At 41.1% G+C, this 19,437-nt stretch overlaps 2 protein-coding genes across 2 annotated transcripts in view; both read left to right on the top strand.

The window, feature by feature from the left end:
- Window positions 1-3,169: 3,169 nt before the first annotated feature.
- On the top strand, window positions 3,170-14,891 carry hepacam2 (HEPACAM family member 2; the record flags this gene model as incomplete). The annotated part of the gene is made up of 9 exons (XM_080735119.1): window positions 3,170-3,273; window positions 7,768-8,127; window positions 8,239-8,523; window positions 10,668-10,967; window positions 13,259-13,390; window positions 13,771-13,792; window positions 13,915-13,949; window positions 14,610-14,683; window positions 14,781-14,891. The coding sequence occupies exons 1-9, from the start codon at window positions 3,216-3,218 to the stop codon at window positions 14,889-14,891; spliced, it is 1,377 nt and encodes a 458-aa protein (XP_080591245.1). The 5' UTR covers window positions 3,170-3,215.
- Window positions 14,892-17,807: 2,916 nt separating this feature from the next.
- Window positions 17,808-19,437, top strand: part of vps50 (VPS50 subunit of EARP/GARPII complex) — a 170,544-nt gene continuing 168,914 nt past the window's right edge. The window contains exons 1-2 of the mRNA XM_080734824.1: window positions 17,808-17,941; window positions 18,565-18,633. Of these exons, the coding sequence (XP_080590950.1) occupies window positions 17,909-17,941; window positions 18,565-18,633 (102 nt within the window). The 5' untranslated portion in view covers window positions 17,808-17,908. The remainder of the gene's footprint in view (window positions 17,942-18,564; window positions 18,634-19,437) is intronic.

The raw sequence follows: 19,437 nt of genomic DNA, 5'->3' as shown, positions 1-19,437 counted from the left end.
TTTCACGATTTAAAAAAAAATAACAGATCTACAAGCTCGCAGCGCTGTGAGCTTGTATATCTGCTATTTTTCAATAGTTAAAGCACAAAATAACGTAGTGAATCCTTGTACCCAGGGCCCCGAATTTGGTGCGACACCCCTGAAGAGGGGAGCAAGAAAAGGTAGGAGAGCAGAGAGAGGAAAGAGAGCGAGAGGAGAGTTGAGGGAAGGAAATGCAGAGAGCGAAGGAGCAGGAGGAGGAGGAGAGAAGATGAACATGAAGAGAAAGAAAGAGGGGGTGAGGAAGAAGAGAGGGAAAGCCAAATGGATGAAGAGAGGATATCGAACGCGGAATAGCAACCATTGACCACATTCATGTGGCGGCCATTTTGCTCTTACTTCATACTTGCGGGGGTGGCATGTCCCGCCGTGTGAATATTTGTCAATAGAAGTCTGCTGGTGTCGAGTTGGAGCAGAAATAATTCAGACTACGCCACAAGAATGACCATAAGAAAGACGTAAGATAGTGGCTGAGAGGAAGAGGCGGGAAAGGAGGTGAAGAAGCAGGAAGAGAGGTGGAGAAGTGGTCTAGACGAGCAGAGCTATGTGGTGAAGTGTGGTAACAGTCTCTGAGACAGGCTGGGAAAGCTGAATGTGGAAAATGTGACATGTTTTAGCACTGCAAGAGGGCCCCCATTTGAGGGTGTGTGTGTGTGTGTGTGTGTGTGTGTGTGTGTGTGTGTGTGTGTGTGTGTGTGTGTGTGTGTGTGTGTGTGTGTGTGTGTGTGTGTGTGTGTGTGTGTGTGTGTGTGTGTGTGTGTGTGTGTGTGTGTGTGTGTGTGTGTGTGTGTGTGTGTGTGTGTGTGTGCGCACGCACACGTGTGTGTGCGCGCACACGCGTGCACGCGTAGTCTGCTTCTACACTAAAAGGAGTTCAGGCTAGGCCTTGTTTGACTAGTTATACCAGACACAACACCATGCCATGTCATGCCACACCACAACACAATGCACCCAATGCTACAGAACCGTCACTGGTTCTAAATCAGGTATTAATGGGATAAACTATTAATACAGTCAGTTTTATTGTCAGTGACAGTGATAAATATAGTAAGGCGACGGACAGGTTTAATCAAGTCCCAACCCACATTATTCTAGAACAGTGCAGGTTCTGCATAACCTTTGTTCTGTTCACATTCCTCATGCTTTCTTTATTTACTTGGTGGCAGAAATGCCTCAATGGTTGTGGAACATCCACATGGCATGTTGCTACATATAACTTCACCATTCTGTGGTCACACCAACCTTTTTCAGTCAGCAGATCCTGGCCAAAGGTGACGTATTCTAGTCATGGACATGTTTCTTTTGCAAGCAAAGCCATAATCGTCTAAGAATGAGTTAAAAATGTATTGTCTAACAATATAGTCCTCCTATTGTAATACATATTTAGATTTGAGATGTTAAGCAATTATGTCAGCAAATACTTCTATCCACTAACTCATGATGAAGTAATAAGCTAAATAGACTATTTTGTAACTCTTAGTAACTCTTAGTTACAATCATATTATGATTCCCCTGAAATTATATTGTTACCAAAGACAAAATAACTGTAACCTAATGTGACCCCATGTTGTGGATGATGCACTGGCGCCATCTTGAGTTGAAAAGGACACTTTCACATATTCTGGATATAGTGGATAACAACCACACCGGGATCATTTGAATAAACCTTATTTTTGGAAACACCAGAATAAACTTCTCTTTCTCTCACTCCACATCACTACTGTTGACTGGAAAAAAAAGTTTTTGTCATTGTTGAATGAACGTGCCTCGATTCGAGTGACGTTTGCTGCAACAATTACTGCATTGACTCAATAAGATAACATCTATTTTAACCATGACCATTGCTCGTAGTCTTCTCACTGAATGGACATCCCATGTTGGAGTGTTGCACAAAGGACAGAATAGACAGTTTGCTCAATGGTGCCATCGACAAACTAGGCACTCATTTATACAGCCAACAATCGCTTGATTCATATTCACTGTGCATAGTTTGTCCCTAAGATTCACCTCTTCCGTTCAGGGGATGACCTTTCACAAAACACTCATCTCTAACAGTCCACTGGGGGAGAAACATCAGTGATAAATGTGATCTTTTATATGGTTTCTGTGGACACAATGAAATGTCTCTTGTAGACACGATAAGTGAAGCATAGAGAAGGAACCCTGCATTGCCTTCAGAATAAAAGTTAATTGGACATTGATGTGTCTGTACTTAATAATAAAACAGTGTGACCCTGCCTGTCACTAATACAGGTATATAGACCTATATAATCACTCTCATCTTGCACATCAAGGCAATCCCTTAACACTGAATGTAAAATTTAACCTGTACACTCTCATGAAATAATTACTTGTCTTGGGTTCAGCACTTAACCTGAGGGCAGTCAAGAGAGCATAACTGAACACTCCTTATTGTTACTGTAGTTTAGATCTCCACCTTTATGTCTTGGTATAGCAAGATGACCAACCCATCAGGGTAGCACTTTGAGATGATCACAACTCTACCACCATCAAGAGTAGCACTGAAACTTCAGCCTGTCTGTCTGTCAGTCTATCTGTCTTTGTCTGTATTATGGCCTAAGGGAATGCAGTTGACAGCTGCCATGTTATAATGTATTGAAACTGTTTGTATAGACATAGATCCTTAAGTGCTCTCAAATATCTACCTAATATGTCTCGGTGTCTGTCCTCACAGTGTGACCCTCAGCCTTGGGGCAGGTGTGTGTGTGTGTGTGTGTGTGTGTGCGTGTGTGCGTGTGTGCGTGTGTGCGTGTGTGTGTGTGTGTGTGTGTGTGTGTGTGTGTGTGTGTGTGTGTGTGTGTGTGTGTGTGTGTGTGTGTGTGTGTGTGTGTGTGTGTGTGTGTGTGTGTGTGTGTGTGTGTGTGTGTGTGTGTGTGTGTGTGTGCGCGCGCGCGCGTTTCGACCATACTGTGCTGTCCCTCTGCCAGGTGGGCCCTCTTCCTGCTTATGTCACTTGGGAGGGGCCTGGGTTCTGGGCAGGCTGCTGTAGCTAGCTTTATTTCCCTGGCAAATGTTGTCACCACAACCAGCCACAGTCCTCCCCCTCCTCCCCTCCCTCCTCCTACACTCCTGTCCTCCTGTCCTCCTCTGCTACATCCCTCACACCTCTTCTCCGTCTGTCACAAGTGCCACGGATCCCCAGAGGAGAACATGTCATGGAGACCACGGGAAGACTGGCGCTCTGTATCTGCACTGCGCTGTTCATGCTAGCAGGTAAGAGGTATATGATTTGGGTTGTTGTGGCTGGAGTGTTGAGCTTATCAGTGTTACTACTGTTACAGTTACTGTCACTATGGCTGCAGTGTTTGGGTTGGCAGAGGAGAGTGGAAGTTGGAGTTTTCTAAGAGAGGAAGGTGATGGTGGTGTGTTAGAACGAAACCTTGACTCTGAACTTTAGAAACACATTTTGCCCATTTATGTTTTTTTAATGATTGGAGATCAGATTGATGAGTGAAGCTGTAGGAATACCTGTATAGCAATTTTAGCAAAGTTCCAATTGATCTGTTACAGCTGCTCATGCATCTGAAGATATTACTTGGATGTTTTGCCATCAAGGAAGTCTTGACAACAATGTCTGCTCATTAATCAGTTGCACAATAAAATAGATCTTTAAATGACGTGTCCATTTTAAAGTTTAATTTGATTACTTACCGGTATATATCTGTATCTACTGTATCTGTATTTGTCTCTTTGGCTGTCTGTCTGTATTCATACCTATATTTCTGCAATGTGGCTTGTAAAGTAATATATTGTAGGTATCTAGTTACAGATTAGAACAGATTAAAACATCACCTAACAATAGCATTTAGACTTAAAATAAAATATATTTATTAGATTCTTATTATTTATTTTTTCTTATTGTTTCCAGCTTTATTTTAGTTGTTTTGTTATTTTCAATATACCGCGTGTCATAGTAATCATAATGATGTGACTTCACAGACTAAGCCACTACTAATATTAATAGTTGCAAGCATAAGACATAGGGAAGGAGTGAGAGGAAAGAGTGGGTCATAGCATGGCGACTCTGACTGGTCCCGACAGCCCTCATGTGACCAAATAAATCCAGACAAGATCTTCAAACAGGGACTCTCCGTTTCATTGATGTTTGTGTCATTAACCTCGCTTGAAAGACGGCGTTTGTATTATCAGTTGGAGAGGAGCGGGGGGACATGGCATCTGATGGTGGCACATCACCATCTTAACATGCACTGTTTGACAGTATTTACCATCCAAACAACTTGTCCGCATGTGAGGGCGCTAGGAGGCAGGTGCTTCCGAGTGCTTGTGTTTAGTTAACTTCTTAGAATTTGTGTGTGTGAGTGTGTACGTGTGTCTGCATGTGTATGTGTGTAGATTAGAAGATGTGCCCCTTACCTCAAAGCCCATTGTGACTATATGTAATCTCCTTATCACCACAACAATCCCTGTGTTGTTTGGGCGACAACAGTGCAGAAGCGGGTGCGACACACTCCTGCCTTTTTCTGCCTATTCACCGCTTTGCTGATGTAAACAGGGGCACACTTCTGACAACACACACACACACACACACACACACACACACACACACACACACACACACACACACACACACACACACACACACACACACACACACACACACACACACACACACACACACACACACACACACACCCCTACAGGCGGACAGACAGACTGAGACCTGCCTGCAGGCCTGTCGGGGTTAAGCGTGCCATGGGGCTGTTGGTGCTTGCATGTATTATTTAAGACATAACACCAGCCACACAGTCAGTCTATTGTGATGGCTGACTAGAGCTCCCCCATGGGAGAAGACAGTGGACAGGCCACCATGAAGAGAAGGCTGGAGGCTGGAATAATACAACACAGAGGAAAAGAGATTTATTTTGGGGGGAGGGGGGATACAATGTCAGAAACGTGGTAGAAGGATGAAACGTCCCCCAAATTCCTCCCCCTTTAACTACTTTAACCATATATACTTCATTAACCGGAGTCCCCCAGGGGTCTGCACTAGGCACTTACATCTCCTCACCCAAATTAACCATCAGTACAAGCTCACAACACATTGCAAACTTTATTTATTCTTAATTGTACTACTACTTCATATTTATGATAATAACAGTAAACATTAGTTTTTGTTCAATGCTAACTACAACAGTTTGAATTGTCACTCTATAGAATCAATACATTAATTTCTCTTTTTAGTTTCGGCACGGCACAGAGTGCTGTGCTGCAAGCTTCTAGATCTTCTATTTTTGAAAAATCATGGACATTTGTGCAAATCTTTGAATATATATATTTTTAAACCAATCTTTTACAACTCAAATCTTTGCTTCTGGGGGTCCCTGGAAGAACATATGTTGAGATTGGGGTCTCCGGTCAAATTCATTTGATTTTGGGGGACCTTGATTTTTAGAATCGATCTCAGGTCTTAATGGGTTTTAAGACAAGCGGCAAACTAAATAGGTAGACAGAGAGGTGGCAGTAAAATGAGACGATGATGAGTAAAAAATCCTCCTCCTCTGTCCACTTACCTGCTGCTGCTTAACTTGACCTGACAACCCGAACCCAAAACACCCCCTTTCATCCACCCACCCAGCCTGTCAAACGTACCACCTGCAAAATGACACCTCCATTGTCCCAGAATGGATTAGCGTTAAGACATTCAAACCAATAACTGCCAAATGACGATTCATACGGCATCAAATGAACAATTCCGTTAAAGCACAATGTAAACAGCCCTGTCGAAACAATGGTAGCTATTGAATACTAGACTCCTGCTGTCCAATTAAGGTGGCTGTCTTCAACCGGTGAGCAAACTCACCTGGCAACCATGGGGTTTGTAAACAGAAAGCTTGGTGTACAACATCAACAGTTAGCAAGCTCCTTCTGACGGCCCAAGTGTTTGTTTTGCAACCGGATGAAAAAGACAGGCCTGGTCTGTGTCTGCCAACGATGACAGAGGAATCTGGGTCAATAGTAACTTGAAATAAAGATATAATAGTTTGCACACAAAACAGACTTACACCTCTTACAGTATAGAAACCCTTTGTCTGTTGTTCTTTTAAACTTTGCTTAAATCTCCCAATGACCACTTACAGTATAGTGAATTATAATCACCTTTTTTGGGTAAGTGGGGAACATAGAACCTTTTTTGTGGGGGTAAATGGGGAACATAGAACCTGGGGAACATGAAACCTGGGGAACATAGAACCTGGGGAACATAGAACCTGGGGAACATAGAACCTGGGGAACATAGAACCTGGGGAACATAGGTACGGTCCCGCCTTTAGCAGTCTTATAATGCATTATAAAATGATTAACATGTATGGCTGCCGTGACCCCTCAGTTTGGCCTTCTGCCCCTCAAAAACGTATTTGCCCAGAGGCTAAAGTGGCCTTGGTGCCCCAACCACACTGTTCCAGCTGATACATTTATTGCTCTGCCTCTTTCCTGTCAAGAAGGTTTTTAGACACCAGTGTCTTTTGTTGAGATTCAGAATTCTGTGGATTTATTGGATGGCCTTCATGCCTTCATGCCCTGGCATTTGTCCTTTGACAAAATGTATAAGACCAAAGGCCAAGTAACCTTGCCCATAAAATGATGTAATTCCAGGCCCGATTACAACTATGAGAATTATAATAAACTATGATGATATCTGGCCAAAATATAAAGCCAGTGAGTGACTTATATTTGGTACTCGACCTTATAAAGCAGTTATGATTGCTTATAACTTTAATAATGTGTTATAAGCTGATTACTATGCATTTATAATTTACCTTAAGTCATTATAAAATGCTTTGCAATGTTACGATAATGTGTCACTCACATATCTTGATTATAATGTCATTATAGTTCAAAATTAACAACATGAGATTTTGAAACATTTGTGTAACTTGTGTATTATTATGTTTTTCGATTTGAATGATAATTTTGCAACACCTTTATATTTTGAAAGATGCTATGTCAAAAAACAGAGCACTGCCAAGTCATGGCTGGGGGCTATTCTGCATAGGCCAAGAGGTGTCCCTTAATGAGAAACATTAGAGGCTTATGCAGGGAACACAACGAGTGGTTCTTCTGCTCCCTGAACACACCACACTGCACCTTGAGTGTTTGTTCATAATGAATCTGTCTCTGAGAGCATGCCTACTTAGGAAGCTATATTAATGAGTAGTAGCAGTGTGTACCAAGCCACATGTGTTACCTGGGAGATTCAAGCCAAAGTCCCCTGGTTGAATGACTTACTGTGCTGTTTCCCAAACCATTTATGGGTCCCTTAATTTCTTGTTGCCTACATTTTGTTTTTAATTATTATTATTTCAAAACATGCCCCAAAAAGCTAAGATTTTCTTTAATTAAAAAAAGTAAGTAATGTCATTAATAAATAAAATAAAAATCTAAGAAATTCCATAATTTAGAAAACAAATGTTCAAGAAGTAGGTGCCGCGTTGTGAGCTTGTAGTTTGGGTCCAGGGCAAACATCTAATTTCTCTTTTGGGTCTTGAGCTAAACGGTTTGGGAACCGCACTGACTTACTGCATTAACAGAATCACTGTCTGTCTTTCTTTCTTTCGTCTCTCTCTTTCTCACTGCTTTTCACTCTGTTTCCACAATCTTCTTCAATCTTTGTATCCCTTTTGCTCCACCCCCCTCCCTCAATCTATCTTTCCATCTTTTCCATCCCTCCTTCAACTTCCTCTCAATTAGATGTCAGCTGTGAGTTCATCCGCATCCTCTCACCAGTCCAGCATGGCGTGAAAGGGAAGTCCCTCCTCCTTGCCGTGGAGACCCAGTTCCGTTTGAGTGAGGCTGAGATCCAGGGGTCGTGGTCTCACACCAAGCCAAGCGGTGCCAGAACCGTGCTGGTGACCTTTACCAAAGCTGCCACCATCATCAACATGATGTACCACAACCACGTTGTCTTCAGAGAACCCAATATCTCCCTGCGAATCCAGAGCTTAACCCAGGCCGACGAAGGGGACTATCACCTTGACCTCAACATAAAGTTTCTGAACAGGACTGATCCTGTTATCAAGGTGGAGAAGACTGTGATTGTTACAGTGGATGGTGAGTGAATACTATTATTTTATATGTGGTGGATGCCATTTTTCTTGGTTTCTTGGAAACTGCAACAGTGCAATGAAAACATGGCAGCTTACGGTATCTGTGTTTCTTTAGTTCCTGTCTCTACTCCTGTCATCAAGAAGAGTCCGTCACATACAGTTGTGGAGGACAAGGGGAACGTCACCTGGACTTGTTCCGTTGAGAGAGGAACCAGAATCGGGTTCCAGTGGCTGCGGAACAACACCCTTCTGGGTTCCAGTGACAGACACTGGTTCTCCCAGGACAACTCTACACTGGTGATCAGTCCAGTGAGGAAAGAGGACATTGGGGAGTACCGGTGTGTGGCCAGTAACCCGGTCAGCCAGAACCAGAGCAGGACTTCAGCCCTCAATGTCTACTGTGAGTATAGAATGATGACCAGGCCTTTTATTGACCAAGTACCTGTACATTTGGGCATTCAAGGATTTTGACTTGGCTGCACGTTAAAATTTAAACAATTGTTCATTTAACTAGAGCTGAGAAAACGGGAACTTCCCTTTTTGGAGTTCTCTTTTTGCCTTTTCGTCCTCATCCTGTTGAACTCGTATGTATGTACTTGTATGTATTACCATGAGAGGTGGTAAATACTCAAGTAAAACTACTTTGCAAGTACTTTTCTGAGGATCGGTACTTTACTTGGTTATATTTATTTACATGTAATTCCATCTGTCAGTCAGTTGGTGTGTCTGTGAACGGCCAATCTCTGACACATTGGACCGATCGGCGTGAAACCATTCACGAACCTGCACCCTGAACATTATTCAATCATGGCCTCATGGTGGAGCTATAACTGCCCACTTCACGTTTTGAACCATATATCATACAATCAAATCTGTCCGATTTTTCAGATTCCATTTCATTTAACCTTCCAAAGATTGGGGCCCTGGGTAGGCAATCTGGCCTGGCGGAGACCTACACTCCAAGGAGTGCACTTTTCTAGTTCCATTATAGAAGATATTTACTTTTTACTTCAATACCTTTCCCCATACACTGGCATTCTAAGCCAATGAAAATAGTGTACATACCTGTACATAAGTACATTTACTATCAGATCATTCATTTTGGTACTTATAAGTACAGGTAATAAAGATTTCACTTTAACGAGTCATTTTTTTGTGAGATATCTCTACTTTTACTCAAGTGAACTTTTTCCGCCCCTCGTTAGATTACCCTGTATGTAAATCAGTATGAGGTGACTACTTGCTGAGAACTGGGAACACGTGGCAGGTATTTGCATGGGTACACATGGATGACAGATACCCTCTGTTCTAGCATCAACTCTACATTGTTAATGTCAGCGTGAAGTTGCATGCACTAACAGACATTTTACAAAGTGATCTTTTGGACACAATATGTTAATATTTGACCTTTAAAAAAGCAAATAGCATGGGTTGGTGGCTGAACCAGTTATTGCGTATAGTTATTTACTTACTAGGTTAAATATATAGGTTCATATACGTACCTGACCCTAGACCTGTGCCAGTGTGTCACATCTCATTAAACTCATGCTACCCCCTGTTTCCTGTCTCTCGTCTCGGGTCAAGGCCGTGCTGTGGAAAAGCAGAACTGAAATTCTAAAATTAAATAAAATGAAAAATGGGGGAAAACGGTCACAAACTGGCATTATCTGTTATAATAACAGATAATCTGTTAGCAAGCAAGCAATGCCAGATTTATTATTGTTAATTCTAGGTTGACATTTATTCAATTTTAGTTTAATGAATACATTTTAGTATTCCCTTTTCTCGTAATGTGCCCTTTGAAACCACTTCTTTACTATATTTTGAACTTCATTCCAATAGAACTGGAGTGTTGTCTTTTTACACAGAGCGTGGATTCACAAAACACTGAAACACACCCGACTGACTGGAAATTTTGCATGTAAGGACTGACTAACGTCACCCAAGAGCATGGCCTGTTTTATGAACATGTTCCATTTAGGACCAGGAGCACGTTAAATAAAAGCAGCATTGTTTATGTGTTCTCTCAGCATGCCATATTGTATTGTTGCTTCCAATAAAGTCTCTCTTAACCGGTTGTGAGTTTTAGCACATTTGGCTTATTAAACACCTGGATACAGAGATGAGGGATTATAATGGTCAAAGCTTCTAATACCATACATAAAGTACCTGTCCATTGTTTACTGGATGGAATCTTTCTTGGAAAGTCACAGCCTGTGAATTCCATCTTCAGACCAAAGAAAATAGTAAAAGTAAACCATATTTTTACTTTGTACTATCAATGTCCTTGTTAACCACACTAATATGGGGAAATCTCGCTATTTCTACGTCCCAACGGCAGGTTAGCTATACTGAGGTTAGGGTTAGGGTTTGGGTTAGGTTTAGGCATAGAGGTTAACATTCACCAACGTCGGCAGGTTAGCTACTCTCCTGCGTCGGCAGGTTAGCGTTTCACCAGGTTAACATTCACCTGCGTTGAGTTACATAATTATAAGCTGCATAATTAAGCTCTCTTACTGACCTGTAATGTCTTTCCTAACCCAGATGGTCCTTACAACCTGGAGGTGAACTCGGGCCAGGGCCTGCGGACTGGAGCAGTGTTCACAATCAACCCAGGAGAGCTGGTCTTCTTCGATTGCCAGGCAGACTCCAACCCGCCCAACACCTACGTGTGGATCTCGAAGAGCAGCAACGCCACCCAGGTCATCACAGAAGGTCCCCGGTTGGAGGTTCGGTCCTACCGGTTGGCCCAGCCTGAGGATTACCTGTGCCGGGCGTTCAACAATGTGACGCAGAAGCAGGACGAGGCCCAGTTCACGCTGCTGGTGGCCAGCTTAGTGACAGGTGGGTGGAATCTGGGAATCACATGATGATGTCATGCCAAAAGCAGAAGGGGTTGATGAGGGAGTCAGAGAGATAGTTTGACAGTGATGAATGCTAGCCAAGTTGGAAGCAGGTGGGGCTGGATGGAGAGTTCCGGGCCCTGGGTACAAGGATTCACTGCCGGCCCCCCATGAATGTTCTTCAAAGGGGGAGGTGGTTTAACCCATTTAGATCGGGAACACATTATTACGCATTATTTTGTGCTTTAACAGAATGACGCACTGTGAGCTTGTAGATCTTCTATTTTTGAAAAATCTTGTTTTTTTTGTCAGTGGTGCTCAAAGACCCCCAAAATTATATGTATTTGGCCATAGACTCCCATCCCAAAATATTTAGTTTCAGGGAACTAAATATTTGCTTACGACAGAAGCAAAATTTGAGTTACAAATGTTTGCTTAAAAAATACTATATTCAAAGATTTGCACACATTTTCACGACTTCTCAAAAAAGATCTACAAGCTCGCAGCGCTGCACTCGGTGACATGCTGTGAGCTTGTATATCTGCTATTTTTCAATAGCTAAAGTATAAAATAAGTAAGGCCCCTCCACCTTGGGCCCTAGTAACTCAGTCCCCCCCCCCCCCTTGTGACGCCCCTGGAGAGAGAAGAGTGGATTGGATCAATCTGTGCAGTTTGGAGGCAGCATCTTGCGCTGTGAAGCCTCACAACTGTTTGTTAATCCAAATGACCAGAGACAGAATTGAATTATGAATGCAATTTAAGAGATATGGTTCATATGAATATTGGGTTTTCCAGCCAGTTGCTAAGTAGCAGTCCCAGTGGTTTGATGGCTACCTAAGTCCAGTGCCTCTATGGGAAGGCAAACAGCAGCTAACAGCTGGTGTGTTTGTTGACCAAGTTTTATAGCATGCAGAGTTTCTGTGTATTCTGTGTGAGATTGATTTGTTGTCTTGGTGATACTGATGGCATACCACAATGACTACAGCTGATACTGGCTATATCATAAAAGGCTGTCATTGCAGTATTTTGGAGTCGTAGATGAAAGACTGGTTTTAAATACTTACCGTATGTTGGCTCTGAGGATGAAAAAGATAAAGCAACGTCTGTTAGCTAGATTAGGAGTCTGCATAGAAGATAAAAAAGCAGAAGTCAACAAAGCATTGGCTTTCATTCAATAGCATTCGGTATAGCAATGTCTAGAACGTTGTGCTTTCTCAATGTTGAGTGGTGATTTTGAACATAGGGGTCTATATATGCTGCATTCCATAACTTTCATGTCCTACCCATGTCTCCCGCTTGAGTGCAGAATTTTCTGCCGTTGCGTTATAGCGGAAAGCTTGTTTATGCAGAGGATGAATTGCAGTTTGACCTTCATGCAACACCTCTTGTAAACCATGTAGTCCTACCCATCCTGGCAGCAGCACATAGGAAACACAGGACAGATACATCTAAGTTTAAGAGTGAAAAATAAAAAAGTTTTAACAGCTAATAACGTAGAGGAACTAGAAATAAGATACAACATACAAAATAGGAGATTTAAAGTCTGATCTGTCCTGCATCTGGACCGACCAGGATTTGCATGATGTGTGAGCTAGATATACGGAAATATAATTGTAGTCAAAGTATCAATGAACAGTCTCATCATCAGTAGTATGATGAATAAATATGTACTGTCAAATATGTAGTGCTTCTTGTATGGACTTCATATTAAGCAAAAACTTGTTTCAGATCATATGACACTTTCACATCAGGGACTCAGACCATGCATCCAAGTAGCCTACAAAGTCCTGTTCATTAGTGTGAATACTGTTTACTGCACCCGGGTATGGATCAACAAACCGTGCCCGCTCAGGATCTACTTGAAAAAGTGGTCACGAGTATGGTTCAGGCAGGTTTTAAAAGTGGATGCCAGGGGCACAATGGGACCGCTAGCAGGGCCAATCCAACCCAATCCAGTGAATATGTACAAGTTTACTATGTGTTGCCATATGACATATTGATAGCTTGTAGATCTGCTATTTTCATTACTTTACACACACACACACACACACACACACACACACACACACACACACACACACACACACACACACACACACACACACACACACACACACACACACACACTGTGTATGTGTGTGTGATGCGTGTGGGTCTGTTTTGCCATTTCACAATAGGGGGGCTGCAGCCAAGAGGCTATGTAGTAGTATGTACTACCGTAATTATCAACTATAACATAAATAATATGAAAACATCCTTAAATATGAGTTTATCTCCTTGTTTTGTTCCCAGGCCAAGAGAAGCACATCCAGAAAAGCAATCCTCTGGCAAACAATCCGCTGGCAGCCATCACTGTCTGCTCTCTGTTCATCATTGGCTGTATGCTGCTGGTTTTCCTCCGGAGATCCTGTCATCCCAAGAGAGGTGAGTTTTAGTTTTATTTTACACTTTACTGAGCTTGTAAAGTGATTGCTAACTTTTTCTTAAAAAAGGTAATTATGATTATAATTATGGTAATATAATTATTGTGGATGATGTTTTAAACTCCAAGGCCACAGATCATTTTGTGGGTAGAATGTGAATCTTATTTGACAAGTCAACTGGTATGAAAACTACCACAGTTTGCCTATGGTAAGACTAACAGCTGCCACAGTTAGCGCCTTTGATGTTGACATTTATTATCAGTTGAAGGGAACCAGAGCCAAGACACAGTGAGATGGTAAATAGAAACTTTCCTGTTTCTAATCCCCCCCACCCCTTCTCTCTGTCTGTCTCTCTATCTCTCTCTCCCCTTCAATCAACAGTGATCATGAGCATCTACAATCGGTAAGATCACAACTGAGCCGTGGCCATATATACTTAATACAACTAATGTGTATGCTGTACTGAAAGTACACAATACATTTTATTACATTTAATTAACTGCCTTGTTTGCCTCTCTGTTGCAGACCACTAACCGAACAGAAAAGACCACATCGTTCAGGTAATGGCTGTTGCTTGCTAGCTAACCTGCGCACCTGTGATAACACCACATTCCAGTCTGCTAGTATTATTAAGCACTCCTGTGTATCTAGCCTAGCTTTTGTAAACAATGCTCCTCATAACAAAGTATCTTTACACCTCATAACTCATTTGTTAACATAGTCATTTTAATAAGCATACTTGTTTGTCTTTTAAAGACATTATAGACTATTGTGTAGCCTAGAAGTACAATAACACTCTGGCACGTTTACATTTAATCACAGCATGTTTTCTGAAGCATTCAGTCTCAATAGAGTTGGGTTTTCCCAAAAAACTGCAATTCTAATCATTCGTAATATAATAGTCTTGGGGTTTGGTTTAGGTCTCAAGGATACCAGCTGAGAAGAAAATCTTGGGTTTGGCCTTATTGCATACAACTAGGTTAGGGCTAATTTAAACTTGTCACACAACTGTGTCGCTTGATGAAAATGTATATTTAATCAAACAACATGTGACAGTAACATACATAAGGCTTTGCTGTAGCCTACAGCCTAACACAATAGATAGAGCATCTAAGTGGTCTAACTAAGTGTAGATAGAGTATGTCGTCTAACTAAGTGCTTCAGGTAACTTGTCATTAGCGAATGGAAGTTCACTGCCATTGAATCATTTCTGTCAACAGGTCACGAGGATGCAACTGAGGATTTTGGCATCTATGAGTTTGTCTCCATCCCTGGTAAAATGGAATCCACACAGGTATTATTATTATTATTTTGTTGTGGATTCAGCAATAGCTTTGTTTTTCATCCAGTTTTCACCGTAGACTTAATCTCCACGTCCTCTTGTCTTCTAGGCATCATGCAGATCTCTTGCCCGCCTAGAGGCAGTTCAGGATCTCCACATGACCATCTATGATGTCATCAGGCATGTTCCTGAAACCCCCACCCAGAGTTTGCTGAAGTGACTTTGAACCAGAGACTTGAGATGCAGGCCGCCTATCATTAGTTTTTCCTCATGAGACTCTTACAGTATGTAGCAGGTGTCTCTGTTACCAAAGCCTGAAGCACTTGTTTCAATTAACCTCTTTTTGTCACAAAGGATGAAGGAATTTTATATGGGCATCCAACCTGATCACGCACTGTTATTGCCCCGATTTTTGCACGGATGTTAAATGTCTTTTGTTGACATTATTGTGAGCTTATGGCTTGATATTTGTGTTAAAGTATACCAAATGCTAAAGCCATCTCAAATTGTGCCTGTTGTCCTTGCAAGTTGTTGTTCATATGCCCTGTGTTGCATTGTGCCTGCTGCAAGCTGGCACTCGATCTTCCTATGGCCTACTTATTTCAAATATTTATTTAATTTAAATTATGAAGATTTTATTTGTTATCTAAGCACAGTTAGTATTCAGTGATTCTATTCTGAGCCTTCCCCAAAAGATAGTCTGTTTTGCAGGCGTTTGTAACAATGCATTTTATACGGCATGGAATCGGTACCGATGAACATGGTGTCAAACTGTAAATATTGTATAATGATTTATATTGCAGATTCTTTATGAATTTCATATGTGTCTACTTAAGTATTTTCACTGGATATATTACTGTATCTATGAAAAATGAATGTAGCAGTTCTTCATTTCAGCAATATTTCACCAATATTGTGTGAGGGACAACAAATCCTGTTTCCTAAGTTATTGTACAGTTTCCATTTACATGTGTGCTTTTTTGTATTTGAATAAACATTTATAATAGTTTGACACTGTGAGTCATCGAAAGTCATTATTTCTGGCGACCAACCATTAGCCATTTTACTGTGTTCAATGTCTGCTAATGCTTGCCTTTATTGGAAGTGAATTAATGAAACAGTATCATCACTTATTATACAATACACTGGTCAGAACAGATGCTGATTTTGGCTGTGGATAGTAAATCTGTCCATCTTACTAACTCGTTGAGCTGTAGCCAGCCTGTATTAAAAAGAAACTGAAATGTAGGATGAAATTAAGAGTCTATAGTGACAGTTCATCTGCACACCATTCTATGAATACCACAGGTATATAAGTTTGAAAACCGGTGCAGAAGTCAAGGACTTCTCCTGGCAGATGCAGTCTTGTGTGTGTTGTTGTGTTGCTTGTGTAGCTACTGGGGGGTGTAGACAGACGGATGGTTCAGCATGTGGCAGAATGCCCTCCACCTGCTCCTGCTGATACCTTGTCCCAAATAGATGCAACCGTGTGTGTGTACAGTATGTGTGTGGGAGGGAGAGAACGACAGACAAGCAGAGGGAAAAAGACTGTCAAATCTGGACTGTTCATTTACTGTAACTCTGAGAGTGTTATAGGGTCTGTTTTAAATTAACACTCAAGAATGTCCTGTCCAGAGAGGGATAGGGAACAGAGATTGCTCTTAGAGTGTTTAAAATGCCATACGATAAGTGATTCGTAGCACTGAGATCTGTGAGCAAATTACCTCTAAAAACGGGTTGCCTGTTTGCTATTCCAGACCAAGTCATGGCAAATCATACAGTAGATTGGGTTACAATCAATATGGATGTCCACTGCATTATCATAGCATCATGTTGCTGTAATTATTTCAGTACATAGAGAGTTACACTGCAGGGACAAATGCTAGACGGGTTATTATCAGTATTTATTCTTTCTCATTGATAGGGAGAGCCTTTGCTGCATAACAATCCTGAAGTTTATTAAGTCTAGCAGTAATTATAGCTTGCTCTCCTGGCCAGTTGAGATCGCTGTGTGTTTAAAGTGATATCTCCTGGTAGGGGTTGCCATCTGTTCCGTCTCAGTGTATGCTTTAAGGGAGGCTCCACACTGTGGATGGCTAACAAACAACAGTAGACTAAATCCACCCAAGGAGAGTTTTGCCTTGCCTTCATTTGACTGGGAAATAACCTGAGGCATCATTAAACACTAGAGCCCTGCAGCAGCCCATCATGCCTGATGTCTAAGGAATTCTGCCTGCTTTCAGCCAAGAAGTGCCCAGAATAACTCCCAAAGGAGCAAATTAGAAAATAGGCTCAATTATAGATTTGCATGGCCTTATTTTTTAATTAAACATGATTTTGGAGGCATTTAATAGTTTGGATGAGACTTTTTAGTAAGTGACAAGATAAGATAATCTTGATCCCCATCGGGACATTCAGGTGTCAACTTTCATATGAATAAATAGACCTCTATCACCAATGAAATATGTAAAGACAATCAACAGTGAATAGGACAATGTACAGTGTCAACAGTGAGTATCTGTAGGCTATATAAATATAATACAGCCTATTAGCAATGCATAAAATGTATTATAGCCTATAAGTCTCTCAAACAGTTATCCCGACAGGTATCTGTCAAGGTTCTAATCTATAATGTACATCCATGTGCAACTTCAAGTTTGCCAGAGTCAAAGCAGGAGCCAAAGCAGGATGATGATGATGTAATTGTTGATATTTATATATTTTTGATAACTGTACTCAACAAATTGCTATAGAGAGAAATAAATGTGTAATTACATTAGATATTTTAAACTGTATTTAATGCACTTGTATACTTATATTATGCACCTGTGTCATTATCAGGTTAAACTGCTACCACCACCAAGTGGCATGACAAATAATAGCAATATAGGCCTATTGCCATAATTTTATAATCACTGCATTAACTTAAAAAACAACAAATGAATAGATATACGAATAGTTTAAGTTTGGCAACCCATGAATATCTGTGGTTGTAATATTTAAATGTATGTTCTGTTATTATCAAACACTTGAATAAAATAAAAAGAAGCACAACTACTACCATTCAATCTGGTTGAAACTACACCTCCCATGATGCTCTGCGATCGTTCCGGTTCCTGTATCAATCACGTGATGTTTAACCATGGCTTCCTTCTCGTAGTGTTAGACCGTTGACACCATAAACAAACCTGCCTTAAATGTATTGGTTTTTAACACTGAATAACACTTTGATTTGCGATGCAGAAGATCAAGTCGCTGATGGCCCGTCAGGTGAGATAAACCATGAGTCTCCCATCCCAGATCCCTCTGACAGATGGAGCATCACAGCCATGCTAGCTCGCTAATTTGACAGCTCGTTTCCTTGCAGCAGAGAATAACACATAACATACAGCAGTTTGATAACAGCTGAGATATTATAACCCAAAGACTCTACAAAGAGCAGTTTTGTCCGGTTTACATGCAGAAAAGATTCCCACCCTTCATTATTCATGAAGCATGTCGCATGAAGAGTTATTCAGTCATGTCGCATGAAGAGTTATTCAGTCATGTTGGGCTTATCATTAGCCATCCTCAACAACAGGGGCACAACAATGGGAAATGTGGGCGGTCATAGAAGTTCTCATCTTGCACAGTAATACTAGACAGCTTGCCCAGCAGACATATTATTGAGTACCACTTTTCAGAAGAGTACCACTTTTCAGAAATATGCTTATCACTTCCATTTGTATTGCTAGTATCCTGTTATGCAGCAAGCAGTGCGCACGAGCTGATGATTTTGCAGCTGAAAGGTGTCCTCGTGATTTGCTTGCGATCAGTCTTTCTTATATATTTGATATGATTATTGTGAGAGTGAATGAGATATCATCGTAAAAAGTGGATATTGTTATTAACAGGGCCTGAAGAGCCCTCAGGAGAGCATGGCCGACCTCAGTCCTGTGGAAAACCTCAGGATTCCAAGCAAGGTAAGCTTCCCGAAAAATGTTTAAAACGATACACTTCGTTGTGTCCATAATGCTGGGATTTCAGGGAAAGACCTGCTTGTAACATATCCAGCAGTTTAATATACTATTATTGATGTTGACTTCAATACCTAGTTGTTGACAGTGAATGGCTGGTACAAATCAGCCCAGCACTTGTGTTATTAATGTCTTCTATTTGCAGTACACACACATCTTCCAGTAAGTGGTCTGCTTCATTGATAGCCTTGACTGTGTGTTACGACTTTGTTTATTGTCATACATGTCATGTCATGTTATGCAATTTGCTATTGGACTACAGTTTATGCTTCATGTACAGCATGTCCATGTACTTTCTAGACCTGTTATGTTGGCCTTTCTCTGCAACATGTGCTTGTATTTCTTGTATGAGCTCTTATTTTTCTAGCAAAATGTTTGTGAAATGCTGCCTTGGTGTGAAGTATATACTATGTTGTCAATGTCAATATGATCTGTTCTGTAGAGGAAAACCCAAAGATAATAGAAAACAAAAACAGACACTTGTGCATGGCGTTATCATTGCATAGAATTAGATTAGTCAACTTAATGATTGATTTGATTTCATTCAGGGTCAGAAGCCGTTCTATCTGGACTGCTAGTGTCACTACTCACTACATGTATATGTTTAGTTACACGAACATACCAATGGGAATGACCCAGAGTCAGTGGGCTTTTTATGTTCAAGTTCAACTTAATTGTCATGTGTATTATATACTACTTTATGTGCTCTGGCTTTCTGTACATTAACACCAAACACAAAAACAGGACCAC

This window comes from Nannobrachium achirus (assembly GCF_963921795.1).
Source record: "Nannobrachium achirus genome assembly, chromosome: 10".
Taxonomy (NCBI): Eukaryota; Metazoa; Chordata; class Actinopteri; order Myctophiformes; family Myctophidae; genus Nannobrachium; species Nannobrachium achirus.
The sequence above is the reverse complement of the archived record's forward strand: the minus strand, read 5'-3'. Positions and strand labels throughout refer to the sequence as shown.